This window comes from Squalius cephalus, assembly GCF_949319135.1.
Source record: "Squalius cephalus genome assembly, chromosome: 11".
NCBI lineage: Eukaryota > Metazoa > Chordata > Actinopteri > Cypriniformes > Leuciscidae > Squalius > Squalius cephalus.
Window position 1 is genome coordinate 8064478 of NC_137132.1, and position 23480 is coordinate 8087957.

Here is a 23480-nt window from a genome sequence, read left to right on the forward strand (position 1 = left end):
AAAGTATTCATTGTTTATCTTCTCCACATCTATGTCAAAACTGTAACAGCCAATAGACAGAAATACAAAAAAGAAATTACTTTCAACAATACCACAGAAACGTAAGGAACATAGTAGGCTGATAAACTTACCGAAACCTTAAAGTGTCAGATGTAATGTAACTTCGAGTTCGACATGAGGCATAACATTTCTATGCATTGCATTACATCTCAGTTATACACTCACAATAACGGTTTTGCATACTTAATGTGTACTATGTGCAAAAATATGGTACCACCTTAATTCGACCACTGGGAGGCAGATTGCTTTTTTAATCTAATGGTTACAAAAAATATATATACAAAATATATCCATAAGTAGATGTTATACATCTCTACATAGCCTTAATATATTCATTTATAAACATATAACTTATTATAAATAATACATGTTCAGCTGTATAATTATGAGATTAAAAATAATTTATGAAACAGCAAAAAAAGTATTGTACAAAAATGCTAATATCATTGTTTAAAAATATAATTATAAAATTGTACACAATTAAACATGCACAACAGCAAAAAATGAGTGACAATTTCTTAAAAGCACTGACATGACTTCCACACATAAAGTTAAAATCTACCTCCATTACTACTCTGATCTGAATGCCACATAAAGCAAAAAATAAAAATAAAAAATTCTTCAGATTACTTACAATAAATATTCATGAATTAATTTCTATGAATGATGTGAACTGATGATGCTGATGTGTGTGTGGTCTGATGATGTCGCTCTGGCCTGAGGAGAGGAACTCTATCAGCTTGTATATCTCACATAGATCTGAGCGCTGAGAGATTGATTGCTTCACTCATCCTATATTTCACTCCTGAGTTTCCGCTCAAAACATTCAGCCCGAAGCGATCCTGGCACTTCCATCTGTCATCGATGCCAAGCAATGCCGTACATCTAAAATTCCACCCGTAATTGACTTGTATGCATAAAGGGCAAGATCACACACGCAGGTCAAAACATGACTGCTTCAGATTAACACTGGTGGAAATGAAGAAGCATCCACGAATCACAGGGATCGGCTTTGGATATGTACGAAACCAGTTTATTTGATATAATATCAATCCACAGCTCTATGTACAAAATAAAAATGCGGTCTCTATAGCTCAATGGGAATGTTTTCAATTAGAATTCATTATCATCTAAAATATTTTCCAGTGGCTTTTCTTGATTGCATTCAGCAAATTTTGGAATTTTAAAACACAAACCAAAAGTTGCTTTTAACTGAGGAACTCACAGCTAAAACAGAACAAAATAAATGAAAAGGTCAATTAAAAAATACATGACACTGACTGTACACATTTTGTCTGCGTAAAGGCTCGGATCGTCTTCTATAACGTGAGTGTTGATTAATGTGTCAGTAATGCAGGGCCGAACCACAACAAACCATATAAACGTGAACAGAACAGTCCATCAGCTAAAAATCATATTGCATTTATCAACAAAATTCAAGTAAAACAGGACATAGTGACCCTAGAATGAGCTGTAAAAAAATCCTCCGCTCGGAGAAAGGAATCATAAAAAAATCCGTTCAGCATTATTTTGACCTGAGATCAATCAATATTCAATATTCAACACAATTACTCAATGAATATTCAACTCACATGTATTTTTCAGGTCAGAATAGTGCGCAGTATAGTACATTTCAGATAAACTGAAAAGAAATAAACGCAAATATATACAAATCCAAAAGGAAAATAAAAGGGTGTTTACGGCTTTTCTGTACAAACATGAGAATGTTAAACAAAAATGCATCGTATTTTATCCGGCTGTTGTCTTACATCTAAAGGACATAATAAATAAACCACAGCCCTTATTTTAGAAATAAACCATGAAAGTGTTTGGCAGATGTTGGCGGCTGCCAACGGCGAATGTGCAATTCTAATTCTATTGATTGTACCACCACGTTCCCCGCGGTTTCTGATTGGCCACAGCGCACACGTAGAGCTCATCTAATGTGTGTAAGTGTCTATGGTGGATAAGCGTCATATCTTACAGCTATTTCGACAGGAATGTCTAACATTCGGGAATATTAGTGAGGAGAAACCGTCGTCATGCATCGGCCGAGCTTTCACTGAGTCCGTCTCCTGATGCGTTTCAGCTCTGGGTTTCGTTTTCCGCGCTGCTGTCCCGTCGCACCCAGATGACCTCATCAGGCAGCGCCTGCTCATCCACACTGGCCACTGACAAGGCGCACTGCTTCCCTACATGGGAGAGCTTGGCATGCTGGGATTTGTAGTCCTTCTTGCTCTCCGCTTCCTCGTCCTCGTCCTCCTCTGTGTCTCCCTCCAGCGAGAGGGCAGAGAGCGGTCCCTCCAGGTCCGGCTCGGTGGACGGGCTCAGAGCGGACTGAGAGAAGTCGTCGTCGTCGCTCAGGATGTCCGTTTCCTTCACGTCGTGTTCCTGCTCCTCGTAGCGCTGGAGGTCGAACTGCTCCTCCACCCAGCGGTCGGTGTCGCCCGCCGGGATGACGCTCGGCTGCTGCTGAGCATGCTGGGAGTCCGGCGAGTCGCTGTCGGGCTCGGTGTCGAAAACGATGTCCGTGTCGATGGTGAAGCGGTTTCGCACCAGTTTCCTTCGGCCCAGAGTGCGAGTCGGAGCAGAAACTGAGGAGATACACAACATTGAGCATTACTCACATCTTATCGTCATTTTGTTCATTTGTTTGAGTTATACTCTGCTTTCAAACCTTTGGGCAACTAGTTTACAGTGCTAACCACATGAACCCACTGAAAAATAAGTATTTTATGCTTACCAAGGCATTTATTTGATTAAAATACAATAAAAACAGTAATATTGAGAAATATTTGTTACAATTTAAAATAACTATTTTCTATGTGAATATATGTTAAAATGATCATTTATTCCTGTGATGCAAAGCTGACTTTTCAGCATCATTAGTGTCACATGATCATAAGAAGTCTTCAGTGTAGTGTTAATTTCGCTAACGAAATCTATGACAAAAAATGTTCGTTGACCTTTTTTCCATGACAAAGACGAGACGATGACCAGACAACACCAACGCCATTAAATGATAACTGTTGACTTCATCAGCATGCAATATCATTAAAAAATAAATCACTCTATGTCTTTGTCGAATAAAAGAGGAGACAAAACATTACAGACTGTTTTTAACAAGCCGCTATGAGCTTTTCAAGAAATGAAGTCCCCCAATCAGAGCTTTTCTGTTAAAAAAAAACACGTTTTCTACCCGGTGTTTTACTGAAAACACAGACGAACAAGTAAGCTGCAGTTCAGAGATTTCCATTTGAGATTTTCTGCTTAAATGAAAGTGTCATTCAGTCGCTCTGTGTTCTGTCACGAGCCGCTTGCGAGACTAAATCTGAGATCAAACCTTCTCAGTGATGAACTGTAATAAATCCAAACGCGAATCTCTCGACTATTTTTGCGATTGCTGAATTAATGCACTTACGCAACCTCTATGTGACAATACAAAGTCTTTTTTGCTGTTGTTTTAATAGAAAAACATTACTGTAATTTGGAGTTTTTTGTTTTTACCAGTATATGATAAATAGCCTATAATAATTCAGGAAACAAGATCAAATAAACCATATGCATATGTGTTGACATTCTCTTGATTTGTGCTTATAGGTGAAAGTGCAATAATTCTAATGAAATGTAAATTGATGAGCAAAATAATCGTGATTTTCAATTCAACCATTATACAATTTTCATTGACTAAAACTAGACTAAAATGCTCAGACATTTAGTCGACTTAAACTTGGCTAAACAAAAACAGGACAAGGTTGACTAAATATGATACAAATAAAAAGTACATCTGACATAGGACTAAGACTCAATTAAAAATAGTTGACAAAATGAACACTACAGTACTTCAGTGTCACATGATCCTTCAGAAATCATTCTAATATGATGATTTTCTGCTCAAGAAACATTTCTGATTATTATCAATGTTAAAAAAACAGTGTCCTGAAGTCAGTGTTTAGCATCAGCTGTGTGTGTACCTGCTCTGTTCATGGCCGGTCGGGCTCCTTTAAGAGCGCACAGGCGTTTTCCTCCAAAGGGAACGTACTGCTGATTTAGAGGAAGACTTTCCGTCTTCAACAGTTGACGGCGCTGTTTATCTCTCAGGATGGAGTGAACCATCTTCAAGAAGTCTTTCTTACTCTCTGGAGAGCTGCAGACACCATTTAACACACACATTTGCACATTGATATCACATCAGTTTATTATTCACGTTGATTTTAGACATATAACACTTATAAATGGGTCAGAAAAATATGGTTTGTATTTGTGTTTCACATGACAATAACAGCGCATTTCAGTTAAAGGGATTCTTCACCGATTAGCATTAAGCTTTGTATCAGTAGAAACCCGGTAGTATTTTCGAATGGCCGTGCTTCCCTCCCTCATGTCCCCCTGAGACGAGAGATTTCTGTATTGTGTGTCTGGAAAAAAACCTCAGATGACGTAAAAATCATCATTTAGCGTCATCTGAGGCTTTGTCCAGAGGCGAGAGACTACAGCCAGTAGGAGGAGCTCGTCCCGCATGTCTTCAACCCACCCATAGGGGGATCTCACGATAAAACAGCGTCTTCTCAGTTTCGAGTCGACTAGTAGCCTAGTTGTATCATTTCTTCCGATACTGTCCTCTGTAACCGGTAGGCATGGCTTGGGAGTGGCCTCGTAGGGCAGCGAAGCAAGTGCATTCTGGGAGTTGTTGTCTTTCATCCACATGAGCCAAAAATACATTTTCGGGCTTTTCTCAGTCCAGAAGGCTCCAACTTCTAAAATAATTTCACATTTCTACTACATAAATGACCCAATTTAAATACATCTTTCCAGCGGTGAAATATCCCTTTAACATGCACATATATGTACATAAAAGCTGTACAGGGTTCCTCCACCAGATGGTGCCATGATGTTTGTTAAATGTATGCGTGTTGTTTTATTGCAGGAGACACTGACCTGCAGCAGAGCTGAAACACTCTCTCTGGTCTTCCCTCTGATTCAGACTTCACATGGATGATCTCGCAAACGGCTGCGCTCTCTCCGTCTGTAACCACACACACTGAGATCAGGTCCCCAGGGTTTCGTTTGGGTCTGACATCTTCATGCATTGATTGTTTGTTTGTGTGTCACACTCACTGGTGAGCTTACCTGTATTGGACAGTGTGCGCACCTGAAGTGCATCAGTGGGGATCATGTGGCGGAAACGGAACGGATCTTTCTCCTCGCCCGAGACCGATGCTCTATGAGAACCACCCTGAGAAAGAGAGACAGGCGTGTGTGACTAATGTGCTGTTATTATGAGGGTGTGAACGCTGTGCAAAACCGCATGAAACAAGAGTATGAATACAACACCCAGTTAACTGATGAATACGGGACAGAGAGAGGGAGAGAGAGGGGTGTTTGGGAGTATCGTCCGCATCACAACACTCACCATTTTCTTCTTCTGCTTGGAGTAATCTTTACAGATGAACACAACAGCGGTTTTAAACACTGGAGAAGAAAGATACAACATTACTCTTCAGTTCACTTCAGAACGTCACATCTATCTATCTATCTATCTATCTATCTATCTATCTATCTATCTATCTATCTATCTATCTATCTATCTATCTATCTATCTATCTATTCATTCAACCATCCAATTAACTAACTAACTAACTAACTAGCTAACTATCCATCCATGAGTTGAGGTTGTGTGGAGATTGAACGTACCGAATGTGGCCAGCTGTGGCTCTTTCTTGCACTTCCCTAGTGAGGAGGACGGGTTGATCCATGTCACACTGGTGTGGAGGAGTAAATCTCCCATAGACAAGTCAGCAACCTGTAATCATACCAGACGCCTCTGTTAGAGAGCTCGCACAACACACACACACACACACACACACACACACACACACACACACACACACACACACACACACACACACACACACACACACACACACACACACACACACACACACACACACACACAGAGCTCGCAATCTGCAATCCAGAAGGGATCACGTCTGTCCCTGGCTGCAGCATTCAGGGCTACAGTTATATTATGCAACTAAAGTTTCATTGTATTCACATAATAAGCTGATAAGATTTAAATATGCCGTCGATTAACACAGGAATGAAGAAGGAAATCTGATCCGAACGACTGTTTTAACATTTTATCAGCTGCAGAGCATGAAATGTGGTTGAAACCCCAAGGACTGAGACTTAAAGGGATAGTTCACCCAAAAATGAAAATTCTGTCAGTAATTACTCACCATCATGTTGTTCCAACCCCGTAAGACCTTCGTTCATCTTCGGAACGCAAATTAAGATATTTTTTATTAAATCTGAGAGTTGTCTCACTCCTCCATAGGCTTCTAAGGGACTGAAACTTGCTGGCCCAGAAAATGTATTAAAGACATCGTTAATATAGTCCAAGTGACTCCAGTGGCTCGATCTTAAGTTTATAAAGCGACGAGAATACTTTTTGTGCGCAAAAACAAACAAAAATAACGACTTTATTCCACTTTTCATTTCCTTCTCTCTGGGCCTCGGGTCTTTTCACATAGTGTAATAGCGTAGCGCGTCTGTGTTGCACGTCACCACGTATCACACATGACCAGCGTCGGCCAATAGTGAGCCTACGTGGTGACGTGCAACACAGACGCGCTACGCTTAAACACTACATGAAAAGACCCGAGGCCCAGAGAGAAGGAAATGAAAAGTGGAATAAAGTCGTTATTTTTGTTTGTTTTTGTGCACAAAAAGTATTCTCGTCGCTTTATAAACTTAAGATTGAGCCACTGGAGTCACTTGGACTATATTAACGATGTCTTTAATACATTTTCTGGGCCAGCAAGTTTCAGTCCCTTAGAAGCCTATGGAGGAGTTAGACCAGTGGTTCTCAACTCCAGTCCTCGGGACCCGTTGCTCTGCACATTTTGTATGTCTCTCTTATCTGACACACTCAGTTCAGTTCATGGAGTCTCTCTTAACGAGCTGATGATCTGATTCAGGTGTGTTAAATAAGGGAGACATACAAAATGTGCAGAGCAGCGGGTCCCGAGGACTGGAGTTGAGAACCACTGAGTTAGACAACTCTCAGATTTAATCAAAAATATCTTAATTTGTGTTCCGAAGATGAACGAATGTCTTACGGGGTTGGAACAACATAGGGGTGAGTAATTACTGACAGAATTTTCATTTTTGGGTGAACTATCCCTTTAAGTTCTGCATTATCTCAAGTTATACTAAAATGCAACCAAAAAAATAAAGAGAGAACTGACACCATGTGAATGACATATTTTTATATTGATAATCTACATAAACAAGAAGTCAATACTGAGCAATTCACATTTAGACACAAAATGATTTGGCCTGTTATTCCATTTATTGTTTTCCCCAAAAGACCACAGTTCATATTGATGATAAATACTGAACTGAAATTGGACATGTTGAATGATGCAAGCAGTGATGGTTGATTGTCCAGTGAAATTAGTCGACTGGAAGTTCACAAACCTCTTTCTTTTCTCCAGTCTGTTCAGAGATGAGGAGGTCAAAGACGGCTCCAAACTCCTCGTGGATCTTCTGCATCTCGTTGATGTGACTGGCCACTGTGTTCATGGCCTTCATTGCAACTGCACAACAGAAAGAAAATAAATTAAATATCAATCATATACATGCCAACTTTATAGCTTTGAATGCAGTTGGTCAAAACATAACAGTTCAGATTAATGGTTTTAAAGCAGATCTTCAGCTGTAACATCTGACTAGACGAGTCACATTTGAAACCATTCAAATCCTGCATCATATATACAGTCAAACCAACATTTATTCAGACACCTTCAACATTTCTCACATTATCACAGTTTATTCGCTATAGTTTAGAAAATGGTAATAAAATATGACAAGAACTCAGAGTCATCAAATCAGTTGATATTTCACTGGTTTTGTCCATCGTTCTGTTAGACTGTCTCGTTGAATATCTGTCAGATGTTCAATTTAACTACACAATTAAATAATACCAATTTAGGTCAACCAATTACCAAGCAATGCTTCATTTAGATCAGTCTGGGGTGTAAAAAGGTCGCATTAACAATTAAAGAACAACACTTAAGCAAAACATGGTCAAGTCAAAGTGTCTGAATAATATTTGCTCCCAAATTTTGATACATTTTACTGGTGGTCCACTGTATGAAGAATTGTTGGGTATAATATGTCCGTTTACTTTATTTTTCTCTCCTCACTTACATAAATGAACTTAAGTGTCCTGCACCCTCTAGTAATGATAAATGATATCTGGTGTCTGAATCATTTTTGGTTTGCAGCACAACTGTTTTCAACATTGATAATAATCAGAAATGTCTCTTGAGCAGTAAATTAGCATATTATAATGATTTCTGAAGGATCATGTGACACTGAAGACTGGAGTAATGATGCTGAAAATTCAGCTTTGATCACAGGAATAAATTACATTTTACAATATATTCAAATCGAAAACACTTTCACAATTTCACAATATGACTATTTTTCTGAATTTTAGCACATTTTTAGCCTTTCTGAGCATGTGAGATTCCTTTCAAAGAAATTAAAACATGTTTGTATATACATGTTGCGTAAAGCTTTCTGATGCACACAGCTCACCGTTCAGATGGTAGTGCTCCTCGCTGTCGGGGTCGGTGAGCGAGTGCAGTTCTCTCAGCAGAAGAGGGTATTTCAGCACTCTCTGGATGGGTTTGATCAGGAACGACTCCAGCGTGGACGAATGCTGCTGTTTGGGGTTGCGCTCGTCCAGGAACGCCTTGAAGGCTGCGTCTGTCTTCGCTGGAGAGAACACAGACACAGGAAGTTGTGATTATGCTGTCACAGGATTGTGTGTTTTGATACTGATAGGAAGATTTGAAGACTGGTGGCATTTGTTATGTTTTATATTACAATATATGCAAAATGTATTAGGACATTCAGTTGTAATGTAACTAACTAGAAAACAACTGTTAAGTAAATGTCTGCAGAATGGATGTTAAATAATAAAATTAGACAGCGAGAAGATCCAGACCAACCTCACAGACACCCACACACACACAGCGGCAGAATTATACAACTGACGCCCCAGAGCCGCTCACATGAGATTTACAGACCCCCAGCCGCAGGGCTCTGTGAAAATCCCAGAATTCACAGGGAGCAAGGTCATTTTTGAGCTGAGATTTACGCACCTTTGACCAGCACTTTGGGCACTTTGGTGTGGCTGGCACAGAAAGCGCTGTAGATCTTGAAGCGGTCGGCGTAATACAGGAACGAGCCACCCAGAGAAAAGAGGATTTTCTTTAAGACCGAAGGGATTTTGAGAGAAATACATCAGGTATCATGGTTTGTGTTGGATAAATCTGGTTATGAATAGTTTTGAGTGATGCAATAACATGGTGCGTCCAAAAAACATGGTTATATCATCACACAGTACATGCCCAAAAAACAAGGTGCCATAATAACAATGACATTAAAATGCGCAGACCAGGCACTCTGAATGTTTATTGGAGCGTAAATGAAACCACAGTCACACACCTTGAACTCTTCCACTCGCTCCAGTTTCTCCAGGTCCGGCACCAGTCTCGTTCCGTCTTCCAGAGTCTTCAAAAACTCCACCTGGAATTCCAGCATTTCCGGGAGGTTTCCGAACAGCACGTCCAACTATTAAATACATAGGCAGGAAAAATGTATGTTGTCAAATATAACAGCTAATAAAAAACAATAATTATGTCATATGGACTATTTTATTATATATATTTTTAATATATATATATTGTTAACCGTATGAATTTGTTTTACTTTTTGCATTTCAGTTTTAATTGTAATTGTTTCATTTCATTTTTTGTTTTTAGTTTTTGTCATTTTTATTCGTTTACATTTATGTCTATAGTTTTTTAAATTTTTATTTTAGTTTTATTTATTTTAGTACATCAAGTAAAATATTTTTTAAAATTTTTAAATAAAAAATGAAATAAAAATATTTTTATTTTTAGATTTTATGTGATTTCAGTTAAGGAACATTTTTTTTATGAATTTAGTTTATTTAGTACACACACACACACACACACACACACACATATATATATATATATATATATACACACACACACACACACACATATATATATATATATATATATATACACACACACACACACACACATATATATATATATATATATATATATATATATATATATATATATATATATACACATACATATTTAATATTAATTAAAAATCAAATAAATAAAAAATGTGTAAAATAAGTGTTCATATCAGCTATTTTATTGTTATTTTAATCTCATTTGATGTTCTTAAATAGTTTAAAGTCGAACTACATGTCTTTTGTGTCTGCAGTGATGTATAATGAGTTCTTCTCCCATATGTAGGGCATTAAAGGAGCAGAAACATGACACTGAGAACTTTCTCTCTTCTGTCTGATGTAAGTTTTCCTCATTTTGTGTCTCCCTCCCACTCCCTTCTCTACCTCTCCTTTCTAGTGTGTGTTGGTCTCCATCTCTATGTCCTCCTACACGCTCCTCTCCATCAGGACGATTATGAAATATCACTCTGTGTTCTGGAGGTGTGTTCGAGCGCGCTAGCTGATAATAATATGAAAGCATCAGCGGTGCTTTGACTCACCTCATCCTGAGTGAGGAAAGACTCCTTCTGCAGAGGGGTTAGATATCGCCCGATCAAACAGTTCAGATCCTGAAAGAGAGAACACACACACACACAATCACATTAAAGAACAGCCTATCAACAAATACGGAATATTAACAATAGCCATATTCTGCCAAATATTTGACCAGTTTCATGGCTGTAGAATTTGTTAAAATCCCTGAGAGAGAAATTTAACACATTTCAATATAGGAACTTATTTTGGCAGGTTTGAAGGGGAAAATTTGAACAGTAAAGGCCCGTTCACATTAAGGACAATATAACAATATAAATATAACGATAAAGTTCTAATAATCGTTCTAAATTTAAATGAATAGCCGAGTCGACGCCACAACTATAACGATAACAGCACTTTCAGAATGATTGTTTCCAGCTAATGAATAATAAACACAATAACAGCCAATCAAAATCCATCCTGCTTTAACGAGCTCGAACATTTAAAGTGTCAGACACAAAACTTCAGCTCGCGCTTAGAAGAAACAGAACGATATCACCCGCTAAATAAAAAACTAAATTCATACACACACACACACACACACACACACACACACACACACACACACACACACACACACACACACACACACACACACACGCGTATATATTCACAAACTCATTTCAGGTTTCATTTCCGCTGGAGTGCTTTTTTCAGACTGTTGATTTAGTTCTCTGCTCAAACATGCAAACGAATCCGAAACACACTGCAAATATTCCCAGCGACGGACAGGATCTCATCTAATCTCAGCCACCCTCAGACAGACGGGAAAATACTGTCATGTCTCTGACGTTAAGCTCGACACAGCAAGCAAACACGAGCTATAGAGTGAGAATCACTGTCTGTCTCTGCCGTAAAGAAAGATGGGTGTCTGATTGGCATACTACCATACTACTACTCTTACAGTACGCAGTGTGCGCATAGACATTTGCCAAAAAGTGTAATATAAAATGGATAGTTCAAGTCTTCAATGCTGAATCATACAGCAATCCTGCTGTCTTAAAAAAATACATAAACAGCTAACTCATTGAATAAGCACATTTTGCAATGCAGAAGTAAGAGATTTTTTTATTCATTCGTCACTAAATCATAATAACCAGAAGAATATCAAAGTTCACTTAAAGGCATAATGGACTGTTTTTGCACAGCTAAATTACTGAAAGCCTCGTACATTTAAGTTACAAATGGCGGCGCTGCTCCAAGTTCACACCAAGAATGATAAATATAAAGATAACTATATTAGCGTTCACACCAGCACACGATATCGTTCTGTTTCTTCTAAGCGCGAGCTGAAGTTTTGTCGCCTGTCACTTTAAATGCTCGAGCTCGTTAAAGCAGGGTGGATTTTGATTGGCTATCATTGTTTATTATTTATCAGCTGGAAACAATCATTCTGAAAGTGTTTCCAATGATATTGTTTCTCAGTGCTGTTATCGTTATAGTTGTGGTGTCGACTCGGCTATTCTTTTATATTTAGAACGATTTTTAGAACTATATCTTTATCATTATAGTTATCGTCCTTGGTGTGAATGGGAAAAATAAGGTGGATGTCTTCGAGCGAAAGGATGTCTCTTTAAAAAATGTGTATTTTATAGTAACCATGCATTATGTTAATGCTAAATTTTTAGCAGAGACTGTATATTTGTTCATAATATAGTTACATACTAATTTGCTAAAGCTCAGACTACAGTAGTTTCAGTTTCGATTTATCCCCCTCCCGAAATATAAATAAATAAATAAATAAATAAATAAATAGCATCCAGGGCATCGGTCGGTTCCGATGTTCGGCCCAGATTATCTGGTAATGTGAGCGTTTACAGATCAAATCTTAAACCTCCCGAACTGCTCGAGGACACATCGGGTCAACATGACAATATCAAACATGTTTGATATGATTTTAAATCATTATCATCACACAAACTATTATTACGTCAGCACTTCCACAATAGCCAATGAGAGACAAGTCTACAAGGAGATGGAAGTGACTGAACTTTTGAAATGCCGACAGCGAAACAACAACAAGCAGCTGTACGGCTCCAGCGGACAACGGGATGGAGGAACGACTGGTGGACATGTGGCAACAACACGACTTTATAATGTGTCCTCATCATATAATGTCTGACGCGACACAGTCTCCATTTAGCTCACATCCGCTTCCCCGTGAGATCACGTGAGGTGCTAAATCTGGCATGATCATCTTAAAGGTGCTCTAAACGATGTTGGGTGACGTCACTTCTTGTTGACGTTCAAAGTATTGTCAAACAAAATGGAGGCTAGCTCGACCCTCCCTCCTCCTCATCCGCGCACTAACCCCCCAAACCCCACCCCCAAATCATTCTTGTCGGTTATTGGCTGGAACACTGTTTGTTATGTTTCGTGGTCCAGGCTGGGCCAGTTTGTTTTTCTTGCCGTTTGTGGAGCCTGGGCTGCCTACAGAGATCGTGTTTTTTCACAGTGTGTTCAGGGGACAGGCAGCTAGCGGATAGTGAGGAGATGTTTGCTGTATGTGACAAAAAATGTTTTGGCCTAAAAAACGTGTGACATCGCTTAGACCACCTTTAAGAAAATCTTATAGTCTGTGATGTGCCACGGATTTCAGATGTGTGCAGGTTTAAGATTTGAAAGAAGAAATGTGTGTGATGCAACCAGGTTTCACAATCGGTTAAGATTAATAAACTCCTGTAGTCTGAGCCTGAGGTCACATGACATTACTGTAGCACTTTAAATCACTATGCTATTTTTAAATAATAGTTTCCAGTATGTACTACGCAGTCTAGTAGTATTCATTCCACAAGCAGCCAGAGAGTGAGTGGGAGCAGAAAAAGGCAAGCCAAGGGCACAGTTTTCCCCCTACAGGCCTGTCTCGATAAAGGGCACAAACTTCTGTAAGTCAAACATTTAGACGAGTATTTAACGCACACACACACACACACACACACACACACACACACACACACACACACACACAGGTACTGACTTTGACGTAGGTGCGCTCCGTCTCCACCAGTTCGCAGATGACTTTGCGGAGTTTGTCGGCATCGGACAGCTGGCGCGGGGTGGCGTTGCTCGGAGGGAGCGAGGAAGACTCCGGGCCGGACGAGGGAGAGACGGCTTCAGATGAGGGATTCATTTCGTGAAGACTGCGACAGAAAGCTGCGACCTGCTCCGTACTCTACAGAGAGAGAGAGAGAGACAGACATGAAGAGTGAGACATCTCACAGAGTCCTGCACTGTTATTAGGACACACGCACGCACGCACACACACACACACACACACACACACACACACACACACACACACACACACACACACACACACACACACACACACACACACACACACACACACACACACACACACACACACACACACACACACACACACACCTACACACACACTCGCAGCACCTGCAGCTGGATCCTTCCGCTCAGATGCCTGTCAGAACGCTCTAAAAATCATTAGCGCTCATTTGCTCTATTTTCAGCCTCTAAAACTCTCTTATCTCCTCCATCACTTCATCTTTTTGGCTCTCCCTCTCTCTCTTTCTCACACTCTCTCTCTCTCTCTCTCCCTCCCTCCCTCTCTGCTCTTCTGAAATGTCTTCATTTCATCTGAACGGCAATCAAAACACAAGCACCTGTCCATGGATGCGGTTGCTATGGGAACGGCTGTGATGGCACATGGACTGTCATTCTCACAGTAACACTGACGGACTGAGAGAAAGTACCATCCATCTACTAGGGCTCGGTGTCAACCGGAAGATACTTTGCTACATTCTTTATACTACAGTAGATACAGTATATATGCATGGATAATAGGCAGGACAACTTTACTTTGTTTGCACATGAGAAAGCTGGATATTGTCCCAAACATATGCCTGTTTTCAGAATAAAGTGTCATTTTATAATATTAGTCTTTTGTTTTCAACTCAAGCACTTCATAATGTGAAGCTGTTTTTGCACTGATGCCAGACTCGTTCATTTGTTATGAATAATCTGATCTGATCTTTTTGATGTTGAAAAAGATTTTTGATGTTGAATAGTCAGAGAAAATTTTAAATCAAATGACTAGAAAGTGCCTTTCATTTCATTCTTAGGATTAGGATTATATAACAATAGGAATTACCACATTATTACTTCATATTATTTTTATAATTTCTAGAAAAAATGACTATATTTTGATACTAATTAAACACAATTAAATTAAGTTTTATTGGCTTGAATGTGTAGAGTAGCACAATGTTGCCAAAGCATGAAGCTATAAACATGTATTAAACATAAATAATTAAATTACATAAAAAATTATTAATTAATTCAAAATGTAAAAAATAACTAATGAAAATAATTAAATAATTAAATAAATAACTAGTAATAATAAATACATACACACACGTGCACATATAGATTTACTGTGATATGAAATTACTCATACCAAGTGATATAACATTATTCAAATATTTTGGTCAAATTGCCCATCCATCCATCTATAAATCCATCCATCTTTGATTATCTCACTCTCTTTCACTCTTTCTGTCAAAGCTGAAGAGTTTCCTTCTAGATCACCAACCTTTGTGTGCATTTTTTAGTTAACATACATGAACTTGGAATCAGATATTTACGGTCAGCAATCGGATTCTTGTTATAAAATTAAAATTTCAATTCCTCTAATCGATTCCTTTTTGTGCAGTTTAATATGATTTTAAACCATCAAGCGCAAGAAGACCCGTACACTGTTTTCTGTGCTGCACACACATCCAAAGCGTGTGCACAGAATGCCGCCTTTTTGCTCTTGAACAGAAGAATATACACAAAAATATGTCACAATATCCTCGTAGACAGTCATTTTTTTCTTAAGTGAACGTAAACAGTTTACAAAGAAAACGCATGTGTAACAGTATATTGGATCCGTGCAGCTCTTAAAGTGACAGCAGCCTAATATTCCTGCTGATGTCTCTAAAATAATGATAATCAAACAACAAAAGACAGAGAGAAAATTCACTCGCTGTTTTTGACTTTTGTAACTATATTTGTAATGCATTATTTTATTTATAAAGTGCTGTTATTTTACATTTGATTGCAGTTTCTGTACCTGAATACCTGAACATCTTAAAACACTGTTTATTTTAATTGTATCTTTGTTCAGCTGTATTTATTTGTGCAATTGCTAATTTGTTTATTTGTTCTTTTTTTAGTTACTGAGTGTTTACTAGTCTTTAATAATGCTTGAAATGTATATTAGTTAGGCTAGTTGTTTTTGCTACGGTTATTTTTAAACCATAGACAAAAGTTCCTTCCTTTAGCCTGTTGATTTTTGTTTATGGTATTCAGCTACAATTAAATGTTTTGCAATAAAACTTAGAATAAATGTGAATGATATTTTTATCTTATTGGAATCGGAATTAGGATTCGATAAGCAGAATCGGAATCATTAAAATTCAAACAATACCCAAACTTATAAGTGTCTCAAACTAAAATTTGAAATCTTTAAAAGATTTAATGGCACAAACTTAGCAGACTTTATCGAATCGTCCCTGAAAGAGCTCGTTGGTGCATGCAACAAAGTTGAGTAGAGTTTCAATACATGCAAATGAGCAGCAACTCAATGAACAGACAGCCAATGGAAATTCATACAATAAAGTCAATCTGACTTAAAGGGGTCATCGGATGCAAAATTCACTTTTATGTGGTGTTTGCATATAAATGTGTCTTTGGATTGTGTGGACACAACCACCATACAATGAAAAAAATCCATTCACTAATCAAGCAGTTTGGATTTTCTGAGCACTATGATGTCAAAATGCTCATGCTCCGCCCACAACCACTGATGGACTGTCCCATATTAGCATATTTCCGCTCAGCCATTCGACACCCCCCATGGAAGAGAGGGGTGGAGTGAGCAGTTGCTCATTATCATTTAAAGAGACATGCACCGAAACAGGTCACTGTTTACACAAAGTATATTACAAACTTTACATGAACACCCTAAAGAATCACTACCCTGGTAATCCAGAGTTCTCGCGAGAGCACAAGTTGAATTTGCTCAGTGAGTTACTCTGGTGTCGAGTAATGATGCTCATTAAATATGCCCCTCGATCTGAGCTGCACCAATCACATCGGGTTATCTGATATAGGCGGGCCTGAGGCGAGCTAAACAGAAGACGACAGCGCTGTGACGTAGAAGTCATTAGTAAACACTGAAAGATGGCTATGGATGAACACCAGTTGTTTGAAACGGCTTTGGCCGCTACAATGAACGAGTTAGACTTGGCTTTTTATTTAAAACAGGAACAGAAGACGGCGCTCGAATTGTTCCTTTGCAAGAAGGACGTTTTTGCTGTTTTGCCGACCGGATACGGTAAGAGTCTAATCTACCAGTTAGCTCCGCTGGTAGCTAAGCGTATGGGGTTTATTGTTGTGATTGGTCGTAGTGTTATCCAGTTGCGTGCAGTGAGATTTTCAAATGCATGCTTGGTGCCGCCCCTCGAGCTGGCTGAATTTCATTAGTCGACGCCAGACCATTAATCTTTTAGATTTAGGTCTGGATTTCCAGGCTAAAGAATCATATCAACTTGTGGAAAATGCTTATCCGATGACCCCTTTAATTGCTTTAAAGGTTCTGGAAGTGATTTCCGTCATTGTGCTTTCTCATTGCACTTTCACACAACTACTCAATTAAATCACATATCTTCAGCTACATGCTCTCTATCCTGAAACCGGATATCAGCAAACCTAAATGCTTGTAAATAAAGCATTTCTGATCGGCCATGGTCTGTTTATGCTGTTCACAAAGCTTACATCAGGTGTGATTTCTCAAGGCACCAATTTTAGTGACAACTGTCAGGTAGTGGGAGCATTTTTTCTGCGTTATTAAAAAATAAATGCTTCAAAATAATTCCTCAGGGGTGTCAGGGAATACTAGATTCCCGTTGTCTCTGTTTGTGTGTAAACAAACAAATCAGTTCCTAAATCAGAGACGCAGAATTTCATCTCCGAGGGGCGTCGGGCTTCACCTGTCACTTTAGTCATTAGCTAAAACATCATCAGCTGCCACAACCATGGCGTACAAGCGCCGGGAGAGCTGTCAAGATGTTTGTGATCCCGTTATAACGGAGACAAATTCACACGCTCTCAGATACAGCAGCTGTCAGCTTTCCACCACATTTCTCCATCATTCTCTGAAACGGCACAGCTAGAGAGTCGAGACGAGTACATTAGGAAACCACAAAAGTAGCCCTTTCCTACATCGCACATCCACCAACACAAAGTCACATCGGAGGCTGTTTTAAAAGGGAGACATAAAAGATTATTTGAAGAGGAAGATCAAGGCTAGTGTTCATGCACACACAGACAACCGCTTGCACAAAACCCAGCATATGTCTACTAAAACATTTTTCTTTATCTGAGGAGAGACATAAACAATCGTCTGAAGAAGCAACGTATGAAGACACCGACGGGTTTCCCAGAATGCACTCATGAAAATGTTGTAAAAGAGGAAATTTTAGGTCATAATTAGCCATCACTGTGCAAAGAGTAAGCACCAACAGTGACTTTCAACTACTTTTATTTACTTAGCAGACTACAGGTGATTGTTTTGGCTGACAGTTTTTTTTTCCAAATGTGTGAAAGCTGCTTTCCGTGTTCATTAGCGGAGAGAGTCTTAACGGTCCTCGAATGCCCACGCAAGGACACACAAAGGATGAATTGCAGTGTTTTTCCCAACGTCCTTGAGTCACAGAACAGCATGACAGAAAATATGACACCCCACACACAATAAAGCACATTAACTGCTGGGAAAATGCCATTGTCACTGCTGTGAAATGAAAACACTTGTAAGTTGTGTTTTCTATGAGATGTAACACTCACACTTTGAACAAAACCCTAACCCTAAAAGTGCTTTTTGCAGGCAAAAAAGTTTATTGTCTACTGTGAGAAGTCACTTTAAAAACTAGGGATGCACGATAAATCGGCCACCATACTGCTATCGGCCAATATATGTTCATTTTTGATGTTATCGTTATCGACCCGATGAGAAAATTTGGCCGATAAAGATAAAGCCGATAAATAAGGGATTATTTCCTTCAGCCGAGACACTTCAGATGCACACTGTTCGCCATGATGGTTTTGAATGGCTTGAAATATGATGGGAAAATATGAAATATGATACAGTTAAGTGCAACATGCACAGCACAAGCCTTTCATATAGGCTACATAAAATTATAATGAGAACATTTTAATTGTGCGCTTGGGACATGGCTTTTAATGATGAGACTTTTTTTTTTTTTTTGTAATCAGGCTCTCAAAAATTATTACTAAATTTGGATTTAGATTTATCGGCCAATATGTTGGTTATCAGTTACCAAAATTTTTATATAGCTGCATCCTTATTTAAAACCATGTGGGGTTCCAGTGTTAAACTGGAATTATTGATCTTATTATGAGTACAAAAGGTTGCATACTGTGAAGAAACAAACAAGCGCACCTACACAACGGGAAATGCACACTTCCAGAGAACTTCCCTCCATTAAGTCCCAACAAGATCACCACACCCTGCTTAAAATAACAACTTAAACCAGCCTAAGGTGGTATGATGTCTTAATACAGGTTTCCCAGGCTTCTTTAATGTTAAAAAGTGCACAAAATCCCTTTACTGGAAACCAGTTTGGGATCTTAAGACCACTTTAAGATGGTTTAATCTCTTTCCCAGCATGCAAAAAGCACAAAATTGCCCATGAACACAAGCTGACTGGTTTATAAAACAAATCAAAGATTAGCAAGTAAAAACCAGTACATATGGTACAATCATAGTATTAGATGGTACTTTGATATATGACTTTGATTATGCATATATATATTTACATTTATTTATTATTATATTTATTTTTTATGTACTCTAAGGTATTTCAAAGGACACCATGGAGCTGTCATGTAAAAAACATGTAATCACCATCATCCATATGAACATTACGTAAAATTATGGCACTTTTTACTAGTGAACACAAACATCTGACATTCTGACAGCAACAATTCACGAAACACTAACAAAAAATCTGTGCAAAAACCCAAAGCATCATTAACATCCAGCTCAGGATAAAAAAGAAGAAAAAAAGAAGAAAAAAAGAAATCGATAAAATAGAGCGATTTAAGAAAACCCAAAGACATAAAATGTCTCTCACCAGGTGCAGCATGTCATAGATGGAGTCCGAAGAGCGTTTGCTGTGTCTGTTGCGTTTGAGCACAGACATGACTGACTCAGGATCAGCAGAAACGGCTTCGGAGAGAAACACGCCGGCCCACTGTCACTGACGCTGGATCAGTTTCAGGAAACGCCTCAGAAATCACAGATTCACTGCTGCAACACCGACAACATCCCTCCGCTTATGACAAATAGAACAGAGAGAGAGAGAGATGGAACGGGTAGCTCTTTTCCTCCCTCTCTCTCTCTCTCTCTCTCTCTCTCTGTCGTTCGCCCACCTCCTCTCTGCTCGTCCAACTCCGTATTCACCCGCCCGTTCTGATGCGACACCACCTCATTTATCTTCTTTCGCTCTCTTTCTTCCTGGCAGGCTGAGCAAACACTGAGCTACATGAGTTAAGATACTCAACACACAAGTAAAAATAATCAAGGGTGAATAGAGAGAGGAAGAGGAAAAGGAAGAGGAAGTGGTGTTCATGATGGGCTGGGCAAGTTCAACTGGACAACAATACCATCACAGTAAGATAAACAGACAGCTGTAGTTAGGGATAGGCAAAACTACTAAACTTAAAGGTAGTATTAGGTGGGTCGCCTGAAAGACTAGCTAATTAATCATCATAAAGTTCAATTAAATTATATTTCTTACCTGAGCAGCCAATAAACAAATGACCTTTTACTTGAACTACCTACATATACCTATCATTTGAGATAATAGATCAGAACGTTAGTGTACTTCTTTTGCGATTTCCCTAGGTTTTTAATGACCACTAAGGTAGAGATCACCTCTTTTAGCTTAAAGGGTTGGTTCACCCAAAAATGAAAATTCTGCCATTAATTACTCACCCTCATGTCGTTCCAAATCCGTAAGACATTTTTGTTCATCTTCGGAATGAAATCTTTCTAATGAAATCTGAGAGATTTCTGACCCTCTATAGACAGCTACGCATCTACAATTTTGACGCTTCAAAAAGTTCTGGTCTTAATGGATATTTGCTAGTCTCTCAGCCTGGAAAAACTTTTTTTTTCAGCCTGGAAAGGTTTTTTTCTGTTGAAAAAGTGCCCAAATCCCTCTAAAATCATCAAAAACAGCTGGAAACCAGTCTTCTATCATGTTAAGACCATTTTAGGTTGGCTACTAAATGTGCAAAAAGCACAAAATTGCTCAATCACAATCACAATCAAGCTGGATTCAGGTTCACCTGACCTCTAGATGCTTTACTTATGTGTTATGGAGTAGAAAACCAGCTTGACGGAGGGGTCTCGAGTTGCTTTGTTAAAAGTTTATTGTTAAAACTATTTTTAACTCGACACGCCATCTTAAAACGCGATGCTTATGATAGAGAACTGTGAGTCATGACACAAAAGGCCAAAAATGTCTGTCTGCATGTTGATGTCTTTGTCTATGTAAAAGCAGGGCTTAAAGGGGGATGAAGGATTTTAATGTGCAAACTGTCTAACAGCTGTCAGCATGCTAATAAAAGCACCCCCGCTAAAAATACAAAACTAAAGATGACGAACTAGTCGACTAGTAGTGAAGTAAGAGACGCTTTACTCGCAAATCGAAATCATTTCTATCACAGTAGCTGTGCGTTCAGCATTCAGATGAACAACTCAACTGAACAGCAGTCTTATGATTTATAATATAGGACTGGAGTGAGTGTCTGTTTCATAAAGATTGATCATCTGAACAGCCGTGTGGAGAGAGAGAGAGAGAGAGAGAGAGAGCCAGCGGGGGAAAGTAAACAGAATGAATGCACCAGGACTTAAAAGAGCACAGAGAGAAATGCGGCGTCAGATCATGTGATCCAGGCTTCACTGCGGTTCATAAACACATGCTGTGACGGTAGAGCGCAGAAGCACGATCGTTAAACATGACAAAGTGACGCGCCGCAGAACAGTGATACGGCAGAATCGCTTCAGCCCTACAGGCTCAAACTGCCTTCAAGTCACGTCAGAAGGATTGCACTTTAATTCACAGAAAATTCCTTTCTTTGTCAATATGTAAAGATAAGAAATATCGTCGACCTCAATCTTTTGAACAGCGATGCACACGAAACGAGAATCATCCTTTACAGCAAAAACTAACAGCCACCTGAAAGGGAATGAGAAATGTCCGGCGCTGAACACTGAACTTGCCAAATCCTCTACTGAACACTTTTGGCATCAAACACATCTCCTGATATAACAAATCACACACACCGCACGCCGAATGGCCTGTTAATGTGGAGATCAGCAAGCAGAGAACGTCAAATCAGACTGTAAATGTTCCTCTCACTGCAACAAATGATCTGTGAGTCCAAAGCCCTCTCTAGTCCATCTACTCAATAATATCCCACCACACAGTGAAGCACTACTAATGTACCGTTATTCCCAGCTGAACTAGTGAAGTGAAGACTGTCCTGTAGTGGAGAGACTGTTAACTGCTTATACAGATGTACATAGCTGGACAATAACAATGAAGTCAGAGCCTTGGCACAGGGGTTAACGGCTGACTCATTGACCTGTGGCGCTCATCTAGAAAAGTTCAAGTCTCTCCCTAGTAATTTCCAGTAATCACTTGTCTGTCTAATCAAAGACAAAGAACCCTAAAGTAGTGCTGGGCGATAAACAATATCATATCGAGATTGTGATAAAATGTACGTTAATAACGCTGACAAGCTCTGGACGTTTTCACTCGATATGGATTCATCTAACAGCCGAAATAAACACGACAATGCGTGTCGCTAATGCGTGTCTCTGTGTGAATGAATGCGTGGTTTCTAAAACTGAAAGATCTTCACGACAAGTTCAGTTTAACTTCAAGAAATTATGTCCGAAATATTTCACTACTGTATACTGAAATGTACTTTTCAAAGTAATAATAATAATATATTATCTAATGACCAAGATATATTTTCATCCATGTTTTAAATGTATACAGGTCTGTTGTGCAGCATCTTATTTGACAATTTTAATTTTTAAAGTTTATATACATTTGTATTAAATCTAAAAACACAGAATCCCCCCTCCCAAAAAATATATTTTTAAATAGAAAACACAGAATTTAGGGGAAAATAAAATGGATTTCATGGGCCCTAAATTAAAAGGTAGCTACTCTGTGGAGTGTTATTGTGAACAAACAAGTTTACATGTTTGCATTCATCCTCAAGGTCTGAGAAATATGTGGAAAGAATTTCCTTCTCCATTAATGGTAAATGTATATTGTGATAAATATCGACATTGTATGATATGGAAAAAAATATCACAGTACTATTTTTGTCCATATCGCCCAGCCCTACACTAATGGCCATGTCACACCCATAGACTGTAAAGGTCACACCAAGCCAAGCGTGCCGCACAAGCCCTGAAAAGTGAAGCCAAAACGTCTCGATCGCCCCCCGGTGACTGGTCCTAGTATAGGTCATAAGCCCCGCCTCCCCGTGTTATTCAACGGGACGTGAGACCAACTAAACAATTAAATTACACTTCAAATATCTTTTTTCCAAAGGTGGTTTCTTTCATTTGCTGTCGTTTTTATCACGCTGATGTAAGTTCAAGTGTCTGTTTCAAAAATAAGTTGGT

The 23480-nt window shown here is 38.9% G+C and overlaps 1 protein-coding gene across 6 annotated transcripts in view; it reads right to left on the reverse strand.

Annotated features, from left to right (window-relative positions):
- Positions 1–1050: 1050 nt before the first annotated feature.
- Positions 1051–23480, reverse strand: part of tiam1b (TIAM Rac1 associated GEF 1b) — an 87412-nt gene continuing 64982 nt past the window's right edge. For 4 of the 6 annotated variants that reach the window (XM_079886683.1, XM_079886685.1, XM_079886684.1 and 1 more), the window contains exons 17-28: positions 13704–13898; positions 10693–10761; positions 9583–9708; positions 9237–9345; positions 8668–8847; positions 7543–7661; positions 5755–5863; positions 5474–5532; positions 5191–5296; positions 4999–5086; positions 4035–4207; positions 1051–2654 (exon numbers count right to left, since the gene is read on the reverse strand). In XM_079886683.1, coding sequence (XP_079742809.1) covers positions 2146–2654; positions 4035–4207; positions 4999–5086; positions 5191–5296; positions 5474–5532; positions 5755–5863; positions 7543–7661; positions 8668–8847; positions 9237–9345; positions 9583–9708; positions 10693–10761; positions 13704–13898 — 1842 coding nt within the window. In that variant the 3' untranslated portion in view covers positions 1051–2145. Of the gene's footprint in view, positions 2655–4034; positions 4208–4998; positions 5087–5190; positions 5297–5473; positions 5533–5754; positions 5864–7542; positions 7662–8667; positions 8848–9236; positions 9346–9582; positions 9709–10692; positions 10762–13703; positions 13899–19899; positions 20222–23480 lie in introns of those variants that run through there. The other 2 variants (XM_079886688.1, XM_079886687.1) reach the window with 2 other exon arrangements.